The sequence below is a fragment of the Ornithodoros turicata genome, chromosome 7 (genome assembly GCF_037126465.1).
Source record: "Ornithodoros turicata isolate Travis chromosome 7, ASM3712646v1, whole genome shotgun sequence".
Lineage (NCBI taxonomy): Eukaryota > Metazoa > Arthropoda > Arachnida > Ixodida > Argasidae > Ornithodoros > Ornithodoros turicata.
The window spans coordinates 29882288-29901295 of record NC_088207.1 but is presented as its reverse complement, the minus strand read 5'-3'; the positions used below and the strand labels follow the sequence as shown (position 1 = coordinate 29901295).

Here is a 19008-nt window from a genome sequence, read left to right as displayed (position 1 = left end):
TCCCGAATCCCGAGTGGCAAGACCGTGGAACTATGTCCCAGGCGGATCGAGACCCTCGGTGTGTGTGTGTGTGTGTGGGAGGGTGTCTTTGTTGAAGCGCGTAGTGGGGGAGGGGAGAGAGAGAAATCCAATGTATAAACCGACGTTTTTGGTGGACCCCTGGGGGAGTGGTGGAACCCCTCCCACCACTGCTATGTCCGCATGTTTATGTCGTGAAGTATGCTCGTCGCTCAACTCATTACCCGATCCACAGGCACTCTTAAGCGGATATTGATATCAGACAATCGCGTCACAGGATAGGGCATGTTATAGCAGTGGTAAAGAACGAAGTAGTCTTACAGAAAAACACAGCCAGGTATTGGGATTCATCAACGAGGCGATCCAGCATGTCACGGTTGACTGTCTCGATAGTGTCATCAGACTTCTGCAGCACAAGCCACTGTAGGACTTCTTCCTCAGCACTTAGGTCCCCTAGCCATGAATCAAATAGGCATCTTATAGTGGAAAAATGCAGAAACAAAATCAACCGAAGAAGTACTCACTATAAGGAGGTCACGGACGTTTTGTCACATACCTTCGTAAACATTTGGGATTTGCTTTTCGAAGTAGACAAGTGATGGGTATTCCTTTACACCGTATTCCTGTGCAACAGAGACATCTGTGGTCTTGACGAACTGGATTCCATGACGGTCTGTGTCATCATCGATATTCTCAAGATCACTGAGGACGGCTTTACATTCATCACATTCCTGTCCTTCAGAATCTGTAAAAACGAGGATTTAGCTCTTGGGAATGATGATGAACTGATACTACACAGTGCCATACCCTTGGGCACTCTTGTATGGCACCACATTTTGTATGGCTACTCATTGACAGTACTTCACTCTATACTCACAGAATAAAACAGCCAGGTACGGTGAAGCCTTGATCATTTTTCGGAGAGTCTCGCCATCAACGTCCTCGATGACTTCACTGCCAGGATTTCTTTGTAGAAGTATCCACTCAAGGATACGTTCGCCACTCTTAAAATCGCCTGCAAGGCAATGGGAACCGAGGAACAGAAAGTCAGTGCGGACTCATTCGTCATTTCATTCGAAGTGTGCCAGTTAAAGGAGCATTGAAAGACACATCCGTAAATTATTCATTTTTGGGTTGAGAGTGTCTTACGACGACTATCGTACGTTCTTGCACAAGAACAACGATCCTAACTGACCAATAGCGTGCACGAGAAGTACAACATCGACACACTCTCTAATATCCCTCACACTTCTTTCGAGAAGCTGTAAGAGAACGAGTGAGGTTGATGTCACTGCGTGACGTAGTGAGAGACGATGGAAATGCCAATCAGGTGGCTCGCGGTGTCAACTGGACCGGCCAAAGCAGCTGGAGAGCATATGGGAAGGGAGTTGCACTGGCAAATGAGAGCTCATCTCCCTGCTCTGTCACGGCTACGTTACGTCAGATGCTTTTGTTTTTCAGGTACTACACTAACGTCCTTCAGGACGTCCTTGTAAGAGTGGTTACATTGTGTAAACAGATAACAAGTGTCAGCGTACACCTCGACAACACTCAAGGCATGAGGTTCACAACTGAAACAGATATCGGAGTAAAAAAAGAAAGTGTTTTGAGGCGTCTTTACAAATTTTATTGCACAGTGATAGGACACCGCTCAGCGAATATATTCTTATTCATTCTATTTCCCGATAAACTATTTGATGGACTATAAGCAGGGTTGCCAGTAATCCAAAATTCTATTTCTTAGCGCCTTTAACTGTTACGATATTTGCTTCATTCAATGAAAGAGCTATTCAGAGACTCACCTGCATAAATAATGGGGTCCGCGTCTTCACTATGGAAGAACAATATCGCCGGAATCGCATGAACTCCATACTTCTTGGCCAATGCTAGATCGTCTATCTTGACCATGTTAATACCCTGAGCGTCGGCGTCGTCATCGATTTTCTCGAGCTCCTCTAGAACCTTGGCACACTGCTTGCAGTCGATCTTGCTGTCTATGTGCAAAGGGCCGAAGAATACACTCCGCATGCATTTTACGTCGTGCGCTTTAGGTTTGTCTCTGTGTGCGAGCGTCATCTACGAGGGGCATCCCATAAGTTCTCGGTCTGACACAGAAGGAGTGCTATACAGGCATAGATACTTTATCACAGGACATAGGGATTCTTGAAGATCGCCGCCACCCATGCCTACTACTTGGCAGGTGGTGAACCGCGCAGCTGAACTAAAATGGAGAAAGTGAAGGCACGTATATTTGTCTCGGAAGGGTCTAAACCCGAGAGCCCTCCACCAAGCACATGATGGCGACGTTTGGGGAGGATGTCCAGCACGGTGAGGAAGTGGGCAAAGGAATTCAAGCGAGGACGCGACGACCTCGAAGACGACCCCCGTCCTGGCAGGCCTGTGAACCTGACCGCACCGGAATAGCGCATCTTGACAATTCACCTTGACATGTGCATGGTTTTTGCCATGTGGGTCCCAAGATAGTTCACACCTGATCCAGTGGCGGATCCAGACCCTCGGTTTCGGGGGGAGGGGCGGTTTCTTTGTCGAAGCGCGTGACTGGAGAGGGGAAAACTAATGTGTAACCTAGCGTTCTGTGGGGACGATCCCCCGTCCCCCTTAGATCCGCCACCGGCCTGATCAAAAATGCACTAGCTACACCACACCTAGGGACAATCCCCAGCTGTCCAGGGCAGATCCCATGGACTTCCGTGCCTGGCATGCCTGTGGTTTGCCTGTGGAGGAAACCTTGTTCCACCGCTTCCAACCTGAGAGTAAAGACCTGTCCAAACAGTGGAAACACCAACTCCTCTTACCCACCGCCGAAGAAGGCTTGGTCGGTTCCATAAGTAGACAAGGTGATGGCCACGGTTTTTTTGCTATTCGGGGGGGGGGGGGGTGATGACAGCCAGACCGTCACAATGGGCTACTATACGACCGTGGTCCATCGCTTACGGGCACGCCATCAAGACCAAACGGCACATTGTGCTCCGGAAGGGGATCCTGTTCCATCAGGATAACGAGCCCCCGCCCAGTGCTGCTGCGACGGCTGCCAGTAAATCTTACAGCTTTTCTGTGGTAAACAATCCACCATATTCGCCAGATATCGCCTCCTCTCACCAATCTCTTTCTCAAGATGAAAAAGGAACTCTCTGGTGTGCACTTCCCCTATGATGACGACGTCATTGACGCTGTGACCCGTTTTTCGGAGGACCAAACTTTTTCCCCGGGAGGATCCGAGCACTGGAGCATCATTCAACAAAGTGTTAGGATGTTGGCGGAGACTACGTCGAAATGTAGCATTAGATCACTCTCTTCGGACAACTCTTTCTGGGTCAGATCGCTAACTTATAAAACGTCCCTGCTAAAATGCTAAAAAATGGAGAGGTGGCCCCCAGTGAGGGCTTTTGTACGAGCAAAATTTTTGGGCTAAAGACATTTTTTCACAGAGAGTTTTCACATGTTTTCACTTGCTTTCACAGAGATTCCTGTGCTGCATAGCTTTGGTGAGACCTTAACAATTTAATGAGACGGTTGTTGTGTTATGCGCTTGAGATAAAGTAAGCGTTGACTTACAGAAAAATACGGTTAGATACTCCGATCTAGAGAGTATCCTTTCAAACATCCTCTTGTTTACCCGCTCAATAGCGTCAGTCATTTCCATATTTTCGGGATTAGTCAGCCACTCCAACACTTCTTCCTCGTCAAAGAGGTCACCTAGAGTTTGACAGGAAAAATAACTCATTTTCAGCCCTACTAAGGTACTCAGACACAAAGCCCCACGTACCAGTGTACTTGAGATGCTTCCCATGACGAAAATACGCTAGGCCAGGAGGGTTACGAATGCCGTACTTCTTAGCCATCAAGTTGTCCTGCATCTTGACGAGGTGCACCTCATAGTCACCGCAGTCGTCATCAATGTTTTCGAGGTGCAGCAAAATTTCTTTGCTCTCATCATCATCTTCGAGGTCTGTGTAAAAACATTACCACACCTTTAGCTGAATGCATTGAAAACCCGTGCGACAACTGAGTGGTACGGCACTTACACACGCAGGTAATCACCAACAGGTATTTGTAATCACCAACGATATGAACACCACGAGACAGGCACTATGCACTGGAACTTCCAATGAGCAGTTCTGCTAGGGTGAAGTTACGGAGGGGATGATACTTACAGAATAAAACAGCAAGGTAGTCTGTTTCAACTATCATGTTGTTCAACATATCTCTGTTGATATTTTCGATGGTGTCTTCGTTCTTCTGCTGAATCAGCCAGCTAAGTACATCCTCTTCTTTAGAAAGGTCTCCTACGTTGTTTGAAAAACGCAGGTTCGTTTAGACGTCAGTTCCCTCCAGAGAGCACTAAACTGCGAACATCTGTCCTCCCGGAATGAAAGATGCCGTTACCTTGACACCACTCAAAAGGAACGGGATCTATCCGTTGCATTGTTCATGATTTCTTATCGAAAGAACCCGCAATGTACGCTTTCCCTCTCCTTCTCAAGATGCGCCGCAACGCGGAGGGGTCTCAGATTGGTCTCCTCAAACTATCTTTTGCGACGATTGGACAAATCGTTTGAGGAGACCAATCAGATCCCGCTCCACATTGTCGGCCTTCTTGAGGAGGAGAGGCAATGAGAAAGCGTAAGTTGCGTTTTTTTCTATCGATCATAAATCACGAACGGCGCCAACGGAGGAATCCCGTAACTTTTGTGTTGGCGTCAAGGTAACGCCATGCATCTTTCATTCCCCTTTAAGCGCTGTTACAGAACAAACGCATCCTCACCTACGTAGATGCTCGGTGTATGCTTTTCGAAGTAGACGAGCGAAGGAAAGTCGGAAACACCAAGTTCTTTTGCGTAGTCTTCATCGTCAGTTTTGACAAAGTAGATGCCCTGTTTGTCCGTGTCATCGTCGATGTTTTCGAGTTCCTCGAGCACGCGGTCGCACTCCGCACAGTCGTCGGAAACTGTAAAGGCAGATGTCATCGATACCTATAGGTGCCTGCACGTTGCACGTGGAATACCAGCCGCAAACCACACACTTACAGAAAAATACTGCGACGTTGTCCATGTCGTCCAGGAGCATCTCCAGTGTCCTCCTGTCGACGAATTCGATTTCATCTTCAGCCTTGTTCTTCAATTCAGTCAACCACTTGAGAACTTGGTCCTCGTCCTTCAAGTTGCCTGTGAAAGCAAGCATGCATTCACTAGAACGGGTCAAGTCACGATGGATTAATTTGCATTGGGCGTGCGATGCAGCAGCCCCGTAGAAGTGAATGCTAACCGTCGTAGAATTGAGGGAATTTCTTCTTGAAGTAAACTAAGGCGGGGAAGGAGACGATCTCGTACGCCTTCGCAATCTTGGGGTCTGTGACTTTCACCAAGTCGATGTCAATCTCTTCAGCTTCGTCGTCGATGTTTTCGAGCTCGGCAAGAACTTTATCGCACTCCGGGCAGCGGTCTTTCGCTGGAAGGAACAATGCAGTTGGTTTAGTCCAACTATACTGGGAGGGGACCCAAGTGTAACAGAAAACAAAATCTTGTTGTCCAAAGTTAAGCGAGCTAAGGAAGGCACTTTTACGGCCCTATCCTTAAACGGTCCTCGTCGTGTCGACTGTCATTCCCAGGAGCACGGAAGGCACCTCGAATACATACTTCTTACCGCGTGACATGAACACATTTACCTTCAGGAATTACCACGAAAAATATTTCCTTTGGGAAGTGAGCATTTCCCGATGAAATTAGTCGACAACAGCGCGCGCAGCGGTGGCGATCTGTCCCAGCTACTTCTGACTCGTTGTAACGTCAGATCAATCGAGTATTTTTACTGGCTGAATAGTCTGCTACGGCGTGGGAGCAAGGCGACCTATCGACCGCTCTGCTCCAGGCGCGAAACGGGCGACGCTATATAGTGACTGCAAAAAGAAAGGAAGAAAACAGTAGGCACGCGCCTCCCTATTGGCTGGCTGACGTGACGTCAGAAGCTTTTCTAACCTGCGAGTGAGACAGCTCTTTTGTGGACCAGAATTACGCGATGCAGTCGTAGTTGTGCGAAAGTGTGCCAGCTAGAGCTTGTAATCCTAATTTATATCATATGTTTTTTGAGCCCTTTCATTCCTGCTCATTTAATACCACCTCGAAAGTGTCGAAAGTTATATCGAAAACATAATTATTGCGCAGCGAATAGGAATAGTAGGTTCCCTTACATTTGAAACAACGTACAATGGTAAAGCTGTAAAGCGCGTAAAGTCGTAAAGCTGTTTGTCGACTTGAAAAGCAAAGTCGACGGACACCGCAAAATAATTATTTTTTGCCCCATACTCTGGCGTGTATGATGTAATGAGTTGCATCTATCGAGCAACCCTGAAGTGCAAATATGACGGGCTTATGTACTCACTGAACAATACAGCAACGTGGTCACTCCTGTGAAGCAGTTTTTCCAACATCTTCTGGTTGACCTGTTCAATCTGGTCTGGAATATCGAGAACTTCTTCGCTGGTCACCCACTTGAGGAGGGCTTCTTCATCCATTAGGTCGCCTGTCCATTGCGAGCAAGAAAAGGAAGTTACAAGCCCGCTTCAGTATCAAACTCGTGACGTGCCTTTGTAATGTACGGGTTGGCCATTGCGGAAGAGAACGATGGCTGGTAGTTTCGTAACTCCTGCTTGCTTCTTGGCAAATTTCGTGTCGTCGGTTGTGACGGTGATGATGCCGTGATCGTCCGATTCGTCGTCGATCTTCTCAAGTTCGTGCAGGATGGCAGGGCATTCCTTGCAGTTTTCGGGAGCTGTGTATCGGAAGCAAGAAATAGTGTTCCTTGTTATTATCGACAACCGCGAAAGCGCATGCAATGTGTCATACCGTGCGACGAGGCTGTGATAAGATGAACTGTCACTCACCGAAGAACACCAGGACATATTCCTTGTCTCTCAGAAGCATTACTAATATTTCTTCGGTGACCTCTTCAATCGTGTCCTCTGCCTTTTGGTGGAGCACCCATTTCAGTACCTCTTCCTCGTTCTTGAGATTTCCTGCGGAATACGGTGTTCAAGTGCGCTAAATATTTCACACTTCATTACCTTCTCTTATGTAGTTCATAGTATAACAAGTTGTTAGAGCGACCCATGTCAAGATGTAACATTGGCGTATTTTTGACTTCGACTGCTTTTTGACAGCGTAGGCGTAGACGCGCATTCTGATTGGCAGGATTAGAGTACGTCTAGCCTAATGTACCTATACCTTAGTGTATACGTCAACGTTAGAAAATTAATTAGTTGGAAAACATGGTTTTACGAAGTGCCTGTTTACGAGTTCATTTAAATCTATCTGCGTGAAACAACTTGGGCTCGCTTGCATGAAAGTTGAGGAAATTCCTCAGTGGCATCCTCACAGCTTCTGTGGTGCTTCGGGCACACGCCACTACCCTCAGAGCTGCTCTTTCGTAGGGCACCGAAAGAGCTACTAAGGACAGCATTGCGAGGAATACTTTCAACGTTCGTACAAGAGGACTGTACTCTGAGTAAGCAAATTTTCCATTCGAAAATTATTTCTTCACCGGTGGCTTGGTAAGCAAAGACGTTAATTTCGCATTACAACTTGGCAACCGTGGCTGTTTCACATGTGCAAGTGAAAAGTGGGGTGTCCTCTGCCGAACTGTGAGATATGCTGTGAAGACCTGAAACCAGGCGTGTTCTGCATACCTTCGTAGACACTGGGGACTTTGTCCTCAAAGTAGACTACACGAGGCAGCTCGTCTAGAATACCGAAGTCCTTGGCGACACTGTCGTCATCGATCCTAACAAAGGGCACCCGGTGTTTGTCCAAGTCGTCATCGATGTTCTCCAGTTCGGCCAAAATTTGCTCGCTAGCTTTGTCGTCCTTGTCGTCTACCACATACAAACAGATATAATGATCACACACTGTTGATAACAGAAGAAACATAACGCAAAAAAGAAATGGATAAGAAGAAGCAAAAAAGGACACCGGAAAGTAAAAGACATGAAGCTGCAGAGCGGGTCGAACGGTTCGATGGCGATGTGCTTCAGTTCAAGAGCATGATCACTTCCCCCATTGGAAGCTCGTGGGATCGACGTGTCTTCTTAACAAACTACGCGCATATTTCTTTCTTTTTTAAAAGTTGTTTCTGAGAAGGAGATACTCACAGAACAGGACCACCAGGAATGGATTCTCCGCGATGAGTTCGTAAAGCATGTTTTCCGTGATCTCTTCGATTTCCTCAGAGTTCTTCTGGTGAATAAACCACTCGAGAATCTTTTCTTCGTCCATTAGATCACCTACAACATCGTAATATGTAATAAATATGACGTAGAATATGCATTGTGTAAAACATTATGTAGTGTTTGTGCATAATAGAGTCAGTTTTTGTCAAATGGAAAGTCTTCTGCGAGCCCGCGTGTTTGCTGAGCTGTACGCACTTTATCGTGAGATACTGCAGCGGGCCAGCATACACAGAGACCAGGGAGGCTAAGTTCGTTCAATGTAAGGATAACTTGATACGTCGAGAAAACTAATCGGAACGCGTCTATTGGACAGCGGACAGCAGCGTGCGCAGCACTGTCCAATAGGCGCTTTCGATTACTCATCTCGACGCATCAAGTTATCTCTACACTGAACGAACTTAGCCGCCCAGCAAGCAGAAGACTCTCCTCATCAGTTCGCTTGACGTTTCCGTGACGCTTCGCTAGCATGGTCACGTGGGAGCGTCCTCTCCCACACATCCTCCTCCTCCTCCTTTCATATTCTCCGCAGCGGGACGCTAAGAATAGACGATTTCAGGAAATCCCAGAGCTCCTTGCGCACGCGTTGTGCTTGCGCGGCTTGACACCTCGTGGGCAATGGGCCGCGAGAGAGGAGAAACCGAAACAGTTTGGAGAATTTCTCCTCCTTTCTGATAAGCAAGTTCCCATAGTTCAAAGCGGCGCTAAGCTCTCTGGGATTTTCTGAAGTCGTCTAATCAGCAGCAGGAGCGAACACTGACCTCCATACTACTGGTATGGATGGCAGTTGGAGTGGGAGCGACCGAAGCAGATCATTCGCACATGAAAATGGCGTCGAGGGAACACCTTCATGTCGTCACACTGACGTCGAGCATACGTCTGTCTGCGCGGGAATTTCAAACCGCCTGGAGTGGATTCCAATGATTTATAGTGCCGGTAATACATTATACCGATGAAAGAAGGAAGTCACTGAAAAGGCTAGCCAGCTGCTGTAACCTTTTCAGTGACTTCCTTCTTTCATTGTTCTTAGGCACTTGAGGCTTGTGTGTTGTCCTTTCTTCTGTGTTCCAGCCTCAGAACATCAATTTCCATCGTGTTCGACATTATACCGCTTCAGTCGGCAAAAAAAAGAAAAAAAAAAAAGGGAAAAAAGAAAAGTAAAGCAGGGATTCGGTAAATTAGAGAATGTACTACCCGGTGCAAATTATCCATTTAAGTTCTCACTTACCGTCATAAAGGTTAGGGATCTCGTTGTCATAGAAGACGAGCTTGGGCAGGGTCTCGATGCCGTATTTCTTGATGGCCATGGGGTCGTTTGTCTTCAGGAAAATGATTTCATGCTGGTCCGCTTCATCGTCGATGTTTTCCAGTTCCAGTAAGATTTTCTCCGATTTCCTGTCGTTCTCTTTATCTACGATACAGATGCACAAGACCATCTTTCACAGTATCTTTCACAGACGAATTCGTGCATGATTACGTGTTAGCGCACATTGGACACTTATTATGGTGTACTGCTCGATAAAACTATACTGCTCAGATGCAGCTGAAAGGAAAGTGCTTTGAAGAAACACCATTTGGCCATCGAAATATGCAGCTTATTGAACACGTACTTCATATCCGTTAAAGACTAGCTTGACAGCAGGTGTTGTAAAATACGAGGGATACGTAATACGATATATACGATAAAATAAAATACGATACGAGGGATTGGTCTATCTGTAGAACAATGACGAAAAGTAAGACAATGCGTGCACATGAGAAGGCGAGCAATAGAGCCATGAAGAAGGCGGATATGCAGGAGACATCTACGGCCAGAACGAATAGATGAAAAAATCATTGCACCGACGGGTGAATATAATAATAAGTACGTGCATTTTCTATGGAAGGGGGAAAGAAGTAAACGTTTTCCGAAGGACACTTAGGACGCTGTTGTTTTGCGACAAAGAGCGCTACGTATTTCCAACGAACTGAGGACGAACCGTTAGCCACAGAATTTGCTGTTTCTTTTTCGCATCCTTATCGGTCTCCATGGATTCGTTGGTGGCAATTATTAATTGTGGAACGGCGGCAAAGGGGAACAATTAGGGACACCAAGAAGAGAAGACAGTACGCGTTGATGACAATTACCCTGGTGTCTATCGTGCCACAGGGAGTATCCCTATGAAGCCCATTGTGGGACGTCCGCATGCATGTTTTATGGGGTGGGTAGTTCTGGAAGGCTACCCGCATCCCAAAGCAAGAGGTTTGCACTCCGCCACCCCCTCCTGCACCACCACCATCTTTCCCTCCGATCCCTAAACTTGGCCCGCTTTTGGCGTCATGCTCGCAGCCTGGACTCTCCAGGAAGAACTGTCACAGACAAGTGACTACCGCTGACGCTTCTCGCGAAGGTCATTGGTGGTTTCTTGTCTTCGCCGAATGAACGAAACGGTTGCCAGCGGACGGTTGTCGGGGGTTTCCGGTACCGGAAACCATAGTGACGAATGGATCATTATAGGCAGTGGTTTATCCAGAATCTCAAGCAAAGGGGGTCGCAAAAAAACAGCTTTACGTATCATTACCGACATGTTTCTAAAGCTGAAATAGCAGGGTCCCCCTTGTAGGGGGTGCGCAGGTAAAAAAGTTAGGGGGTGTCGCAGAGGGGGGGGGGCGAAACCCGGGAAGGTTTCCCCTATCGTCACCCGGGAACCACCCCTCTCGTCATTTTCGGAGGAATAACCGAAACCCCTTCAAACGTCTGCCTGCCTTTCGCCCTCGCCCCGACATGAATCGCCCACAGGAGACTTGTGGAATTATCCGTGCTGCGGTCACCCGGCTTATCGCCAGGTTAGATACTCGTCTACCTGCCGGCGACGCTGCAGTCCGCGAGATCGAGGATATCATCACCCTTCTTGAACTAAAGGTCCAACGGCTGAAGGAGCTCGACAACCTCGTCCAAAATAAGATCGACGACGAGGACTTCGAAGAAGAGTTTACCGTTGCGTCTCGGTACTAGGATGATATTTGCGTTGCCCTATCGAGAGCTCGACGAGCAGCAGCGCAGAATTCCCCGGCCTGTACCGCTTCTCGCGTCGCCTCCGATGATTCCACCGGGTCCGGCCAGCTGCACGCAATTCGAAGCTTCACGAAGCTCAACGCGCCGGCACTCGGTGGAATGCTCGCGAAGAGCGCCGGGATAGCCCTAACACTGATTCTGAGGTAGGAGGAAGGTGTGACAAAAGAGGTCCCGGGGCGGATACCAGAGAGGAATCTGACACGCCAGAGGACTGCTTCAAGTGCCAGCAAGATGGACACATGGCAAGAGATTGCAGCAGTGAACCCGTACCACGAATGAAACCCGATGGCAAGCCTGTGCAGACCCCATATATGCGCCCAGACAAGGTTTGGGAAAACGGCTGACTTCACACTGCCGAACTGCGCAGCTCGCTGGAGGACCCTAACCTTGGGAACCCATCGGACCGCGAAGTTCAAGCACCCTTGGCTGTTGGTCTTGTCTTCAACACGTGAGCCAAATTTCCACCAACAAGTACGGCTACAACTCTGTCCGCAAGAGAGTCCTTTCTTTGTCCCATCCTCATCCCTTTTGGGATGCCACCGTGGACGTGTGGAAAATTTGGGCCAAGCGACGTCTTTCGACTACGACACTGATGCTAATGACTACGCTGCGAGGGATCCCATCAAGACGCTGTCGCACTTCCAGCAAGAGGTCTCCAGGAGACTGGTTGAAGCAAGGAGCAAAGTATGGTGGGAGCGTTGGCGATTTCGGAGAATGTTGAGGAAAGAGAAAGAAGGGGCTGAGAGCGCGCGCCCTGTAATTCTGTTTTGCTTGTTTGTTGGGCAGTAAACGTTTGAGTGTCATCGAGTCCGGTTGTGACCTCCCATCTCGGTACAGGGGGTGATGGGGGGAGTAGGGTGGTCTGGATAAATTACTGACTATAGGTGACCATGAAGAATACGAAGCCATTATGGGGCGCCACGAATGATAGGGATCATGATGTTTAGAGCACAATGGCAGTTTTTCTCATGTTTCAATGTGCCCGGCTAGGGCAACGACAAGCCGTTGGCCGGTCCGCGCGATAGTCTATGACAGTGATTTACGTTAACGAAGAAAGGGAGGCTATCGCGCAAAAACGTGGACAGCCTCTCGCCCGAAAAAACGCGGGAACGTTTAGATATCGCTACAGCGCCATTTCTTTCGCACTTTTGCTCTAATGCTTTGGTTCCTTTCCTACAGCAGCGCTGAAATGTGGCTCTATTGACGTGCCAGTATCAACAAATATCAACTCACACAGTGACATGAGTAGGATTGGAGAAATGCTCACAGAAGAGAACGGCGACGTGCGGATGCTTGTCGATCAGAGAGTCCAGTATCTTGTCGCTTACTTCCTCGATGTCATCTGACTTCATCTTCTTAAGGAGCCACTCTATCACCTCCTCTTCCTTCGTAAGGTCCCCTAATAACATGATGCATTGTTAATTCACTGCTAAGGAACGTTTGCTATGGCTCTCGAGAACCACAAAGCGAGAAAGCGGAAATAGACTGACACACCTATTGCCCGCCCCCACATTTTAGCCCTTCTGCATGTCGTCGACATGGAGCGTACCATTTTACCATTCTGTCTGAAAAGTTTTCAGTCTGACACGGAGATGCAAGTCAACCTCTTAGGGTTCGAGTTTTTATTCTCATGAGTATGACCAGCACGCATTGTCCAACGGCTCAGCGGTGCCTTCCCTGCGTAGGTCAACTTGCCGATGGCGAGAACTGCTTCTTTCGCCACGCTAACGTTTTCATTGCTCCGGGATTCGCTATCCGCAAGTAGTGTCATTTAGCTTTGGGAGTAGGAAAGTGTCACTGGCGGTTCTATATGTGGGATCATGTCGGGCGGAGCAGCATACCGGAAATTTCGCCTTGCCAGCCAGGGGGATTCTCTGTGGCTCACATTACTCGTAGAACCCAGCATACGTCAGGCTACACCGCACATGTACATTATGTATGTTACATAAATGTATTTAGCACCTGCTAAAAGCTAAGGATAGGTAATTTGAACGACGCTCAAACAAAGAATCATTTGACCGCCGATCCTGTATGTGACCGAGACCTCTTCAAACCGTAACGCACGAGATGTCGCTCTATTAGCCGGTCTACTGAATTTTTTTATTCCGGCTTTCGCGCAACTCGGAATGTCTCGCGCGTTTACCAAGTGCTGGCTCATTACTGTGAGCTGCTCGACACTTACTAACGACATCTCATGAAGGCGGACAACAGTCATCCCTTAGTTAAGCTGATCACGTGGTAGCACACTTGACATAGCACAGTTGGACGCACATTCGGATACCTTTCTGCATTCCCTCTCCAACTTCTAGCGCTTTCCTTCAACCTGTTCCATTATTTGCGTGCCAATATTTTACGTAAGCGTTACCTTCGTATAAGTTTGGGATTTCGTTCTCGAAATAGACGAGGATCGGAAGCTCGTCGTCGATTCCCATGCTCTTGGCCACTTCGTCATCATCGATTTTCAGGAATGGCAGATCATTTGCGTCGGCCTCATCGTCAATGTTTTCGAGTTCCTGCAGTACCAGCTTCGACTTTGGGTCGTCCTTGTCATCTAGGAGGGACAAATGGCGAATCATATAGTCGTACCGATTGTGGACGAGTAGGTTCAGTGAAGATTAGGCTAGTGCCATGAAAAAAAAGAAAAGCAGAAGAAAAAAAGGAACATTTTGCACGCCCTGTCGTAGTCTTAAGAAGAGCAATAGCACTTCTCGTGCATGGTAGGGGCCAGCTTTAGACGTTTAGAACTCCAGACGTTAAATATCTTATAGCGAGCAAACAGCAGCGATAAATGCCTCTAAATGTGGCTGTAAATGTAAATAAAAAAAAGTCATATATGTCGTGTAAGAAGAGCATTTAAAGAAATTTTAGTGCTTCATGGCATCACTGGATGTACGTACATCAGTAAGTACTCCCTTTGCTCAATACTGACCGTTAGGCATTAGTATATACATCATAGCGCCCACCACAGCGCCCAGAAATAGAAAAACTGCAAAAAAAAAAAAAAACAAGTATGAGGACTTGTAGGGCAACCTGCCCGTCTACGTGGTTGTACGTTGTTCAGGTGAAGCGACGCCTTCCCTGTCAGCAGGAAACAGTGCCTACAACTGAAACGTGGCGTCTGGAAGAGGCTTGCGGGAGCTAAAAGAGATACGCACACAACACGCGCACATACAGTAGAACCAGACCTGGCCCCTGTCTTCCTAGCCGCTGTCTGAAAAGCCACCATATATTAGCTGCACGGCCACTCGGTATTGTGCGTACTCGCAGCTGCCTTGCTATAGGGGAACTGAAGTGCAAACATTTATCCTCTTCGAATGAAAGATTCCGTTACCTTGACACCAACACAAAAGGAACGGGGTTCATATGGGTTGCGTCGTTCGTGACCTATAAGCGAAAGAAACCGCCATTTACGCGCTCTCCCTTTTCTCCCTCTCAAGAAGCGCGGCAATGCGAAGCGGGCTCTCATTTGTCTCCTCAATCGATCTCCCGCGATGATTGGACGAATTGAGGAGGAAAGTTTTGCACTTTGTGGGACGATAATAACCCGTATTGAAAAGGAACAACGACATAAAGATAAATGGAAAGAAAAGAAAGAAAGAAAAAAGGCGAGGAAAGACAAAATAGGTATGGTGGACCCAAAGGTCTATGCAGAAAGCGGGGATGGTGACTGCGTGTTTGAGTTCGGTGTCTTTCTTCTTGGCTTTGGCTACGTGTATATGAAGGCAGCGAAATGCCATCTTCCTCGACCAAGTTACATTGAGAGATGTCATTCCATTTACTATGTGCAATAAAAAGCAATAATCAGTACTGAAGGAGTCAATGGTCGACTTTCGACTGCTTCAACGATACTGAGGATGTAATTTAGCTTGAAGAAGTCCAGCAGTGTACCGCAATGGACTGTACTTCAGCCATTGTACGGGCAACGAAAAAAAAAATCTGTACACGCTGACTTCTCACATTGTTTCTTTTCGAATGACATAGTGCACTGTGTAATTACGCGTATCTTCTTCCATTTCCACGCATCTAAGAGCTGTACTGAGGTGCCACTCACCAACACTGTACAATAAATACCCAACAGAAAAGAAAAAAAAAAGACTATGAACACACTGTAGGTACGTGTAGATGTTTGCGAATGGAGATTGACATTATTGGGCAAGTTCTATGCACATTCAGCTTGTAGAAGATCTCGTATTGCATACCATATAGGGCCCTCGTGGTGATTATTGATTTTCATCTTGAAAATTGTTTTGAAATGAAAATAAAAAATTGCATTCACTTACAAAATAACACGGCAAGATGGTTGGACTTCTTTATGAGCATTTCGAGGACCTCCGGTGTGACGTCTTCAATTTCATCGGACTCTTTCTGTCTAATGAGCCATGCGAGGACGTCTTCCTCCTTTGTCAAGTCCCCTGCCGAGAAAACAGCATTTTATAAATTATTTTCTTCGTTTTAATCGTAGTTAACTATAATGACTAGAGATGACGTCACGCTTTTGAATACATGTTGCACATGCTCATAGCACGTCACAGTATCGTTTTGTGTGTGTGTGTGTTTTAGCTTTTGCATAGAGAACCTGAAAATGCTCACCTGAGTAGAAGTTTGGAATGGTATCTTCGAAATAAACAAGTTGTGGGACTTTGTCAATGCCATATTCTTTCAAGACATCTTCGTCATCGATCTTTACAAAAGGAATGTCGTGTGTGTCCAGTTCGTCGTCGATATTCTCCAGTTCTTTGAGAACCTTCTCCGATTCTTTCTCCCCTTTGTCGTCTGTAAACATGAATTAGCGGTCTTATCTCACACAGGCATACATCTTACTGAGAAAATGAGTAGGCTCCGAACCGCATTATCTAATGTACACGTGTTCTCAAACTTGGTCCATGCCTCCTACATCAACCCAGTTATCAATTCCAATTGTTGTCAATATCAATTCCAATATCATATGACATGTTATATCAATTCTTAAAGGAGCAATGAAATTTCATCTATGATTGTTCGAAACTCTGCTTAGTCAATCAAGCTGTTTATCAGGAGCTACCCTGTAAAATATTTTCCCTGGACGTTATCGTTATCTGCGCGATACAGTTTACAAAAATGGACGAAAAATCAGCTCTGTGTGATATAGCGTGAGTATGGAGGCGCGGCCCGATCTGCTGCTGTGACGCAAGGCGCACAGTATGACGTAGAAGAAGCGTAGCGAACAGCCGTGAAAGGCACACCCGAATGGCACTCCCATCGCGTCCCCTCACCTCGTGGGCGTTTCCAGGATGCTTTCCAGGGAACGACAAAGAGCTTCCAAGGAGGGGTAAGGCGTGCAACCAATGGACTTTTTCACAACGGCCTACGCGCATGCGCATGTCCTTGAGGCGCAGGACAGGGTTATCCCCGTCTTCACTAGATGGCGCAGTATGGGGACGACAGAAGTGGGGCCGAGTGGGGAGACCGCACGAACGGCGCGAGCTCGTCGGTCCCGCTCCGGAACGGTTTTGCTCCTTTCTGTTACCCACATGGATTTGTTTTGGCGCGCGGCGAGCGTGGTTCGCTGGAGAGCCGCTAGGATATGACGCGTATGTGAAAAAGGTCCATAAGCACTAGACAATAGACGACCTGAGCCCCTACATCATCGATTACGGAACGCCGCTTGCAAAGCATGCTGGTAGGTACATATCAGCCGACGCGTTCTTCCTGCTTTTTGCCCACCACAGCAAAATATAAGCTCGAACCGGTCTTCCCGTGACGTCACATGTTTGTAAACAGAGGGTCGTCCAGAGAATAATGACATTCGAAGGCTCTGATATGGAGAGGATCCGGCGGGTAAGGTTCAGTGTAATGGTGACATCTGAGTATAAATTATGACGACCTGCGAGTAGAGATCTCCCAATTTCCACAGGTGACCTTGGAGCTCCTGGGGGAGAGGGTGCACGCCCCCCTTCCGCCTCTCGGAACGCCCATGCATCACCCTCACGACCTCGTGAGGTCAACCTCGCTCACTCTTTTACGGTCTCTCTGAAGTAATTGGGTGGTTTCTAGATGGGTGCGCAGATCAGGGACCACTCGCACGTACTACAGGTCAGCTCGTTATTTATTTTGTCTAAGAAACGGCTGTTAATTTATCTTTCAAGCCGCGTCACTCACATGACGTCAACCTCACTCATTCTGTTACGGTCTCTCTGAAGGAATGGATCAGAGCCCTCTCACGCGCGCTACAGGGCAGCTCCTTGTTTTTGCGGAGGAAAAAAGACTGCTGATTCTTCTTAAAGCCACGCCACCATCATGACCTAGTGACATCAACCTCACTAATTTTTTTTCGGTCTCCCTGAAGGAGTCGAGGGTTTCTAGAGGACTGTGCAGATCAGAGCTCTCTCACACGCGCTACAGGGCTGCTCCTTGTTTATGTGCAAGAAAAGGTTGTTACTTCTCTTTCAATCCACCGCAGCCATAAACGGGAAATTTATAGATTAATCTTTCTCTGCTCCTTTAAAGACACTAAAAGAAACTGGATTCATCCGTTGCATCGTTCTCGAGTTATATGAGCGAAGGAAACCGCAATGCACGCTTTCCCTCTCCTTCTCAAGAAGCCTGTCAATGCGGAAAGGTCTCGAATTGGTCTCCTCAAACGATCTCTCGGTATGAATGGACAAATCGTTTGCGGAGACCAATGACAGCGCGCTCCGCATCGTCGGTCTTCTAAAGAAGTAGAAAGAGAGATAGAGAGAAGGAAAGCGTAATTGCAGGTTCCTTTGCTCATAAATCACGAACGAATCAACGGATGACTCATGTTCCTTTTGTTTTGATGCCAACACGAAATATAGTCCGTCAACCCCAACATATTTACTCCGCCGGAGAAATTGTATTGTATGCACACTATTTGCTGCGACGAACAGAGATGCCTCATGCCATTGCAACAGCGCAATGCGGGACTTAAACGTGCCGTTCATATAGGTTACATACGACCATAGTGGCGACCACCCCGCTCCGGCCGGTAACTCTGGCAGAGGAGTAAGAAAACAAAAAGTACAAACATTTGGGCGCCAAAGTTCGGACTGCGTTCATTATGCAAGCGCGCCAATTGTGCGAGTAAATGCGATATTTTTCGAATTGCTTGCGCATCCATGGGAGGTGTAGGGTAAAGCAACTGTTCTTGTTTCCATGCAGCCGCTCTTATCGTCCCACGAATAAGCACTAGGAACACAATTTGCGGACGCCTTCTTCCAATTCAGTTAGTAATTTCTGACAAGTTATTGCAACTGATAAGATAGCGGCAATCTCTCTCATATGGGACGGGAAGGACTGACTGAGGACGTACAAAAAAGTACCGCGAGATAGTCAGACTTCTCGATGAGCTTGTCCAGCACGTCTTCGGAAACATCTTCAATTTCGTCTTTCATCTTCTGCTCCACCAGCCAGCTGAGTACTTTATCTTCGTTGCTCAGGTCTCCTGAAAGCAGAAGCTATCGTTTTCACAGTGTACACAACACACAGTCTGTCTTATACAAGGGTTACCGAGTCGACAGTTTCTATGCAACAACAAATATCATAACAGTCTTTCGGTTATTAAGGAACGATATTGTAAGGGGGACACATATAGCGTTTCGGCACCTTCGGTAACCGAAGTTATAATTAAATCGGCTCACGTTTCGAACTACCGTGATGGTGTGTTGTCGAGCGTTGATGTTTCGTTTTTCCCTCTAGC

The 19008-nt window shown here is 47.3% G+C and overlaps 1 protein-coding gene across 2 annotated transcripts in view; it reads right to left on the bottom strand.

Annotated features, from left to right (window-relative positions):
- Positions 1–19008, bottom strand: part of LOC135400775 (uncharacterized) — an 88621-nt gene that overhangs the window by 7452 nt on the left and 62161 nt on the right. For both annotated transcript variants that reach the window (XM_064632682.1, XM_064632683.1), the window contains exons 7-27: positions 18622–18753; positions 15903–16085; positions 15593–15724; positions 13678–13863; positions 12580–12711; positions 9486–9668; positions 8183–8314; positions 7721–7906; positions 6920–7051; positions 6622–6807; positions 6418–6558; positions 5305–5487; positions 5067–5204; positions 4805–4987; positions 4194–4325; positions 3806–3988; positions 3595–3735; positions 1821–2012; positions 896–1033; positions 575–763; positions 340–471 (exon numbers count right to left, since the gene is read on the bottom strand). In XM_064632682.1, the coding sequence (XP_064488752.1) occupies positions 340–471; positions 575–763; positions 896–1033; positions 1821–2012; positions 3595–3735; positions 3806–3988; positions 4194–4325; positions 4805–4987; positions 5067–5204; positions 5305–5487; positions 6418–6558; positions 6622–6807; positions 6920–7051; positions 7721–7906; positions 8183–8314; positions 9486–9668; positions 12580–12711; positions 13678–13863; positions 15593–15724; positions 15903–16085; positions 18622–18753 (3336 nt within the window). The remainder of the gene's footprint in view (positions 1–339; positions 472–574; positions 764–895; positions 1034–1820; positions 2013–3594; positions 3736–3805; positions 3989–4193; positions 4326–4804; positions 4988–5066; positions 5205–5304; positions 5488–6417; positions 6559–6621; positions 6808–6919; positions 7052–7720; positions 7907–8182; positions 8315–9485; positions 9669–12579; positions 12712–13677; positions 13864–15592; positions 15725–15902; positions 16086–18621; positions 18754–19008) is intronic.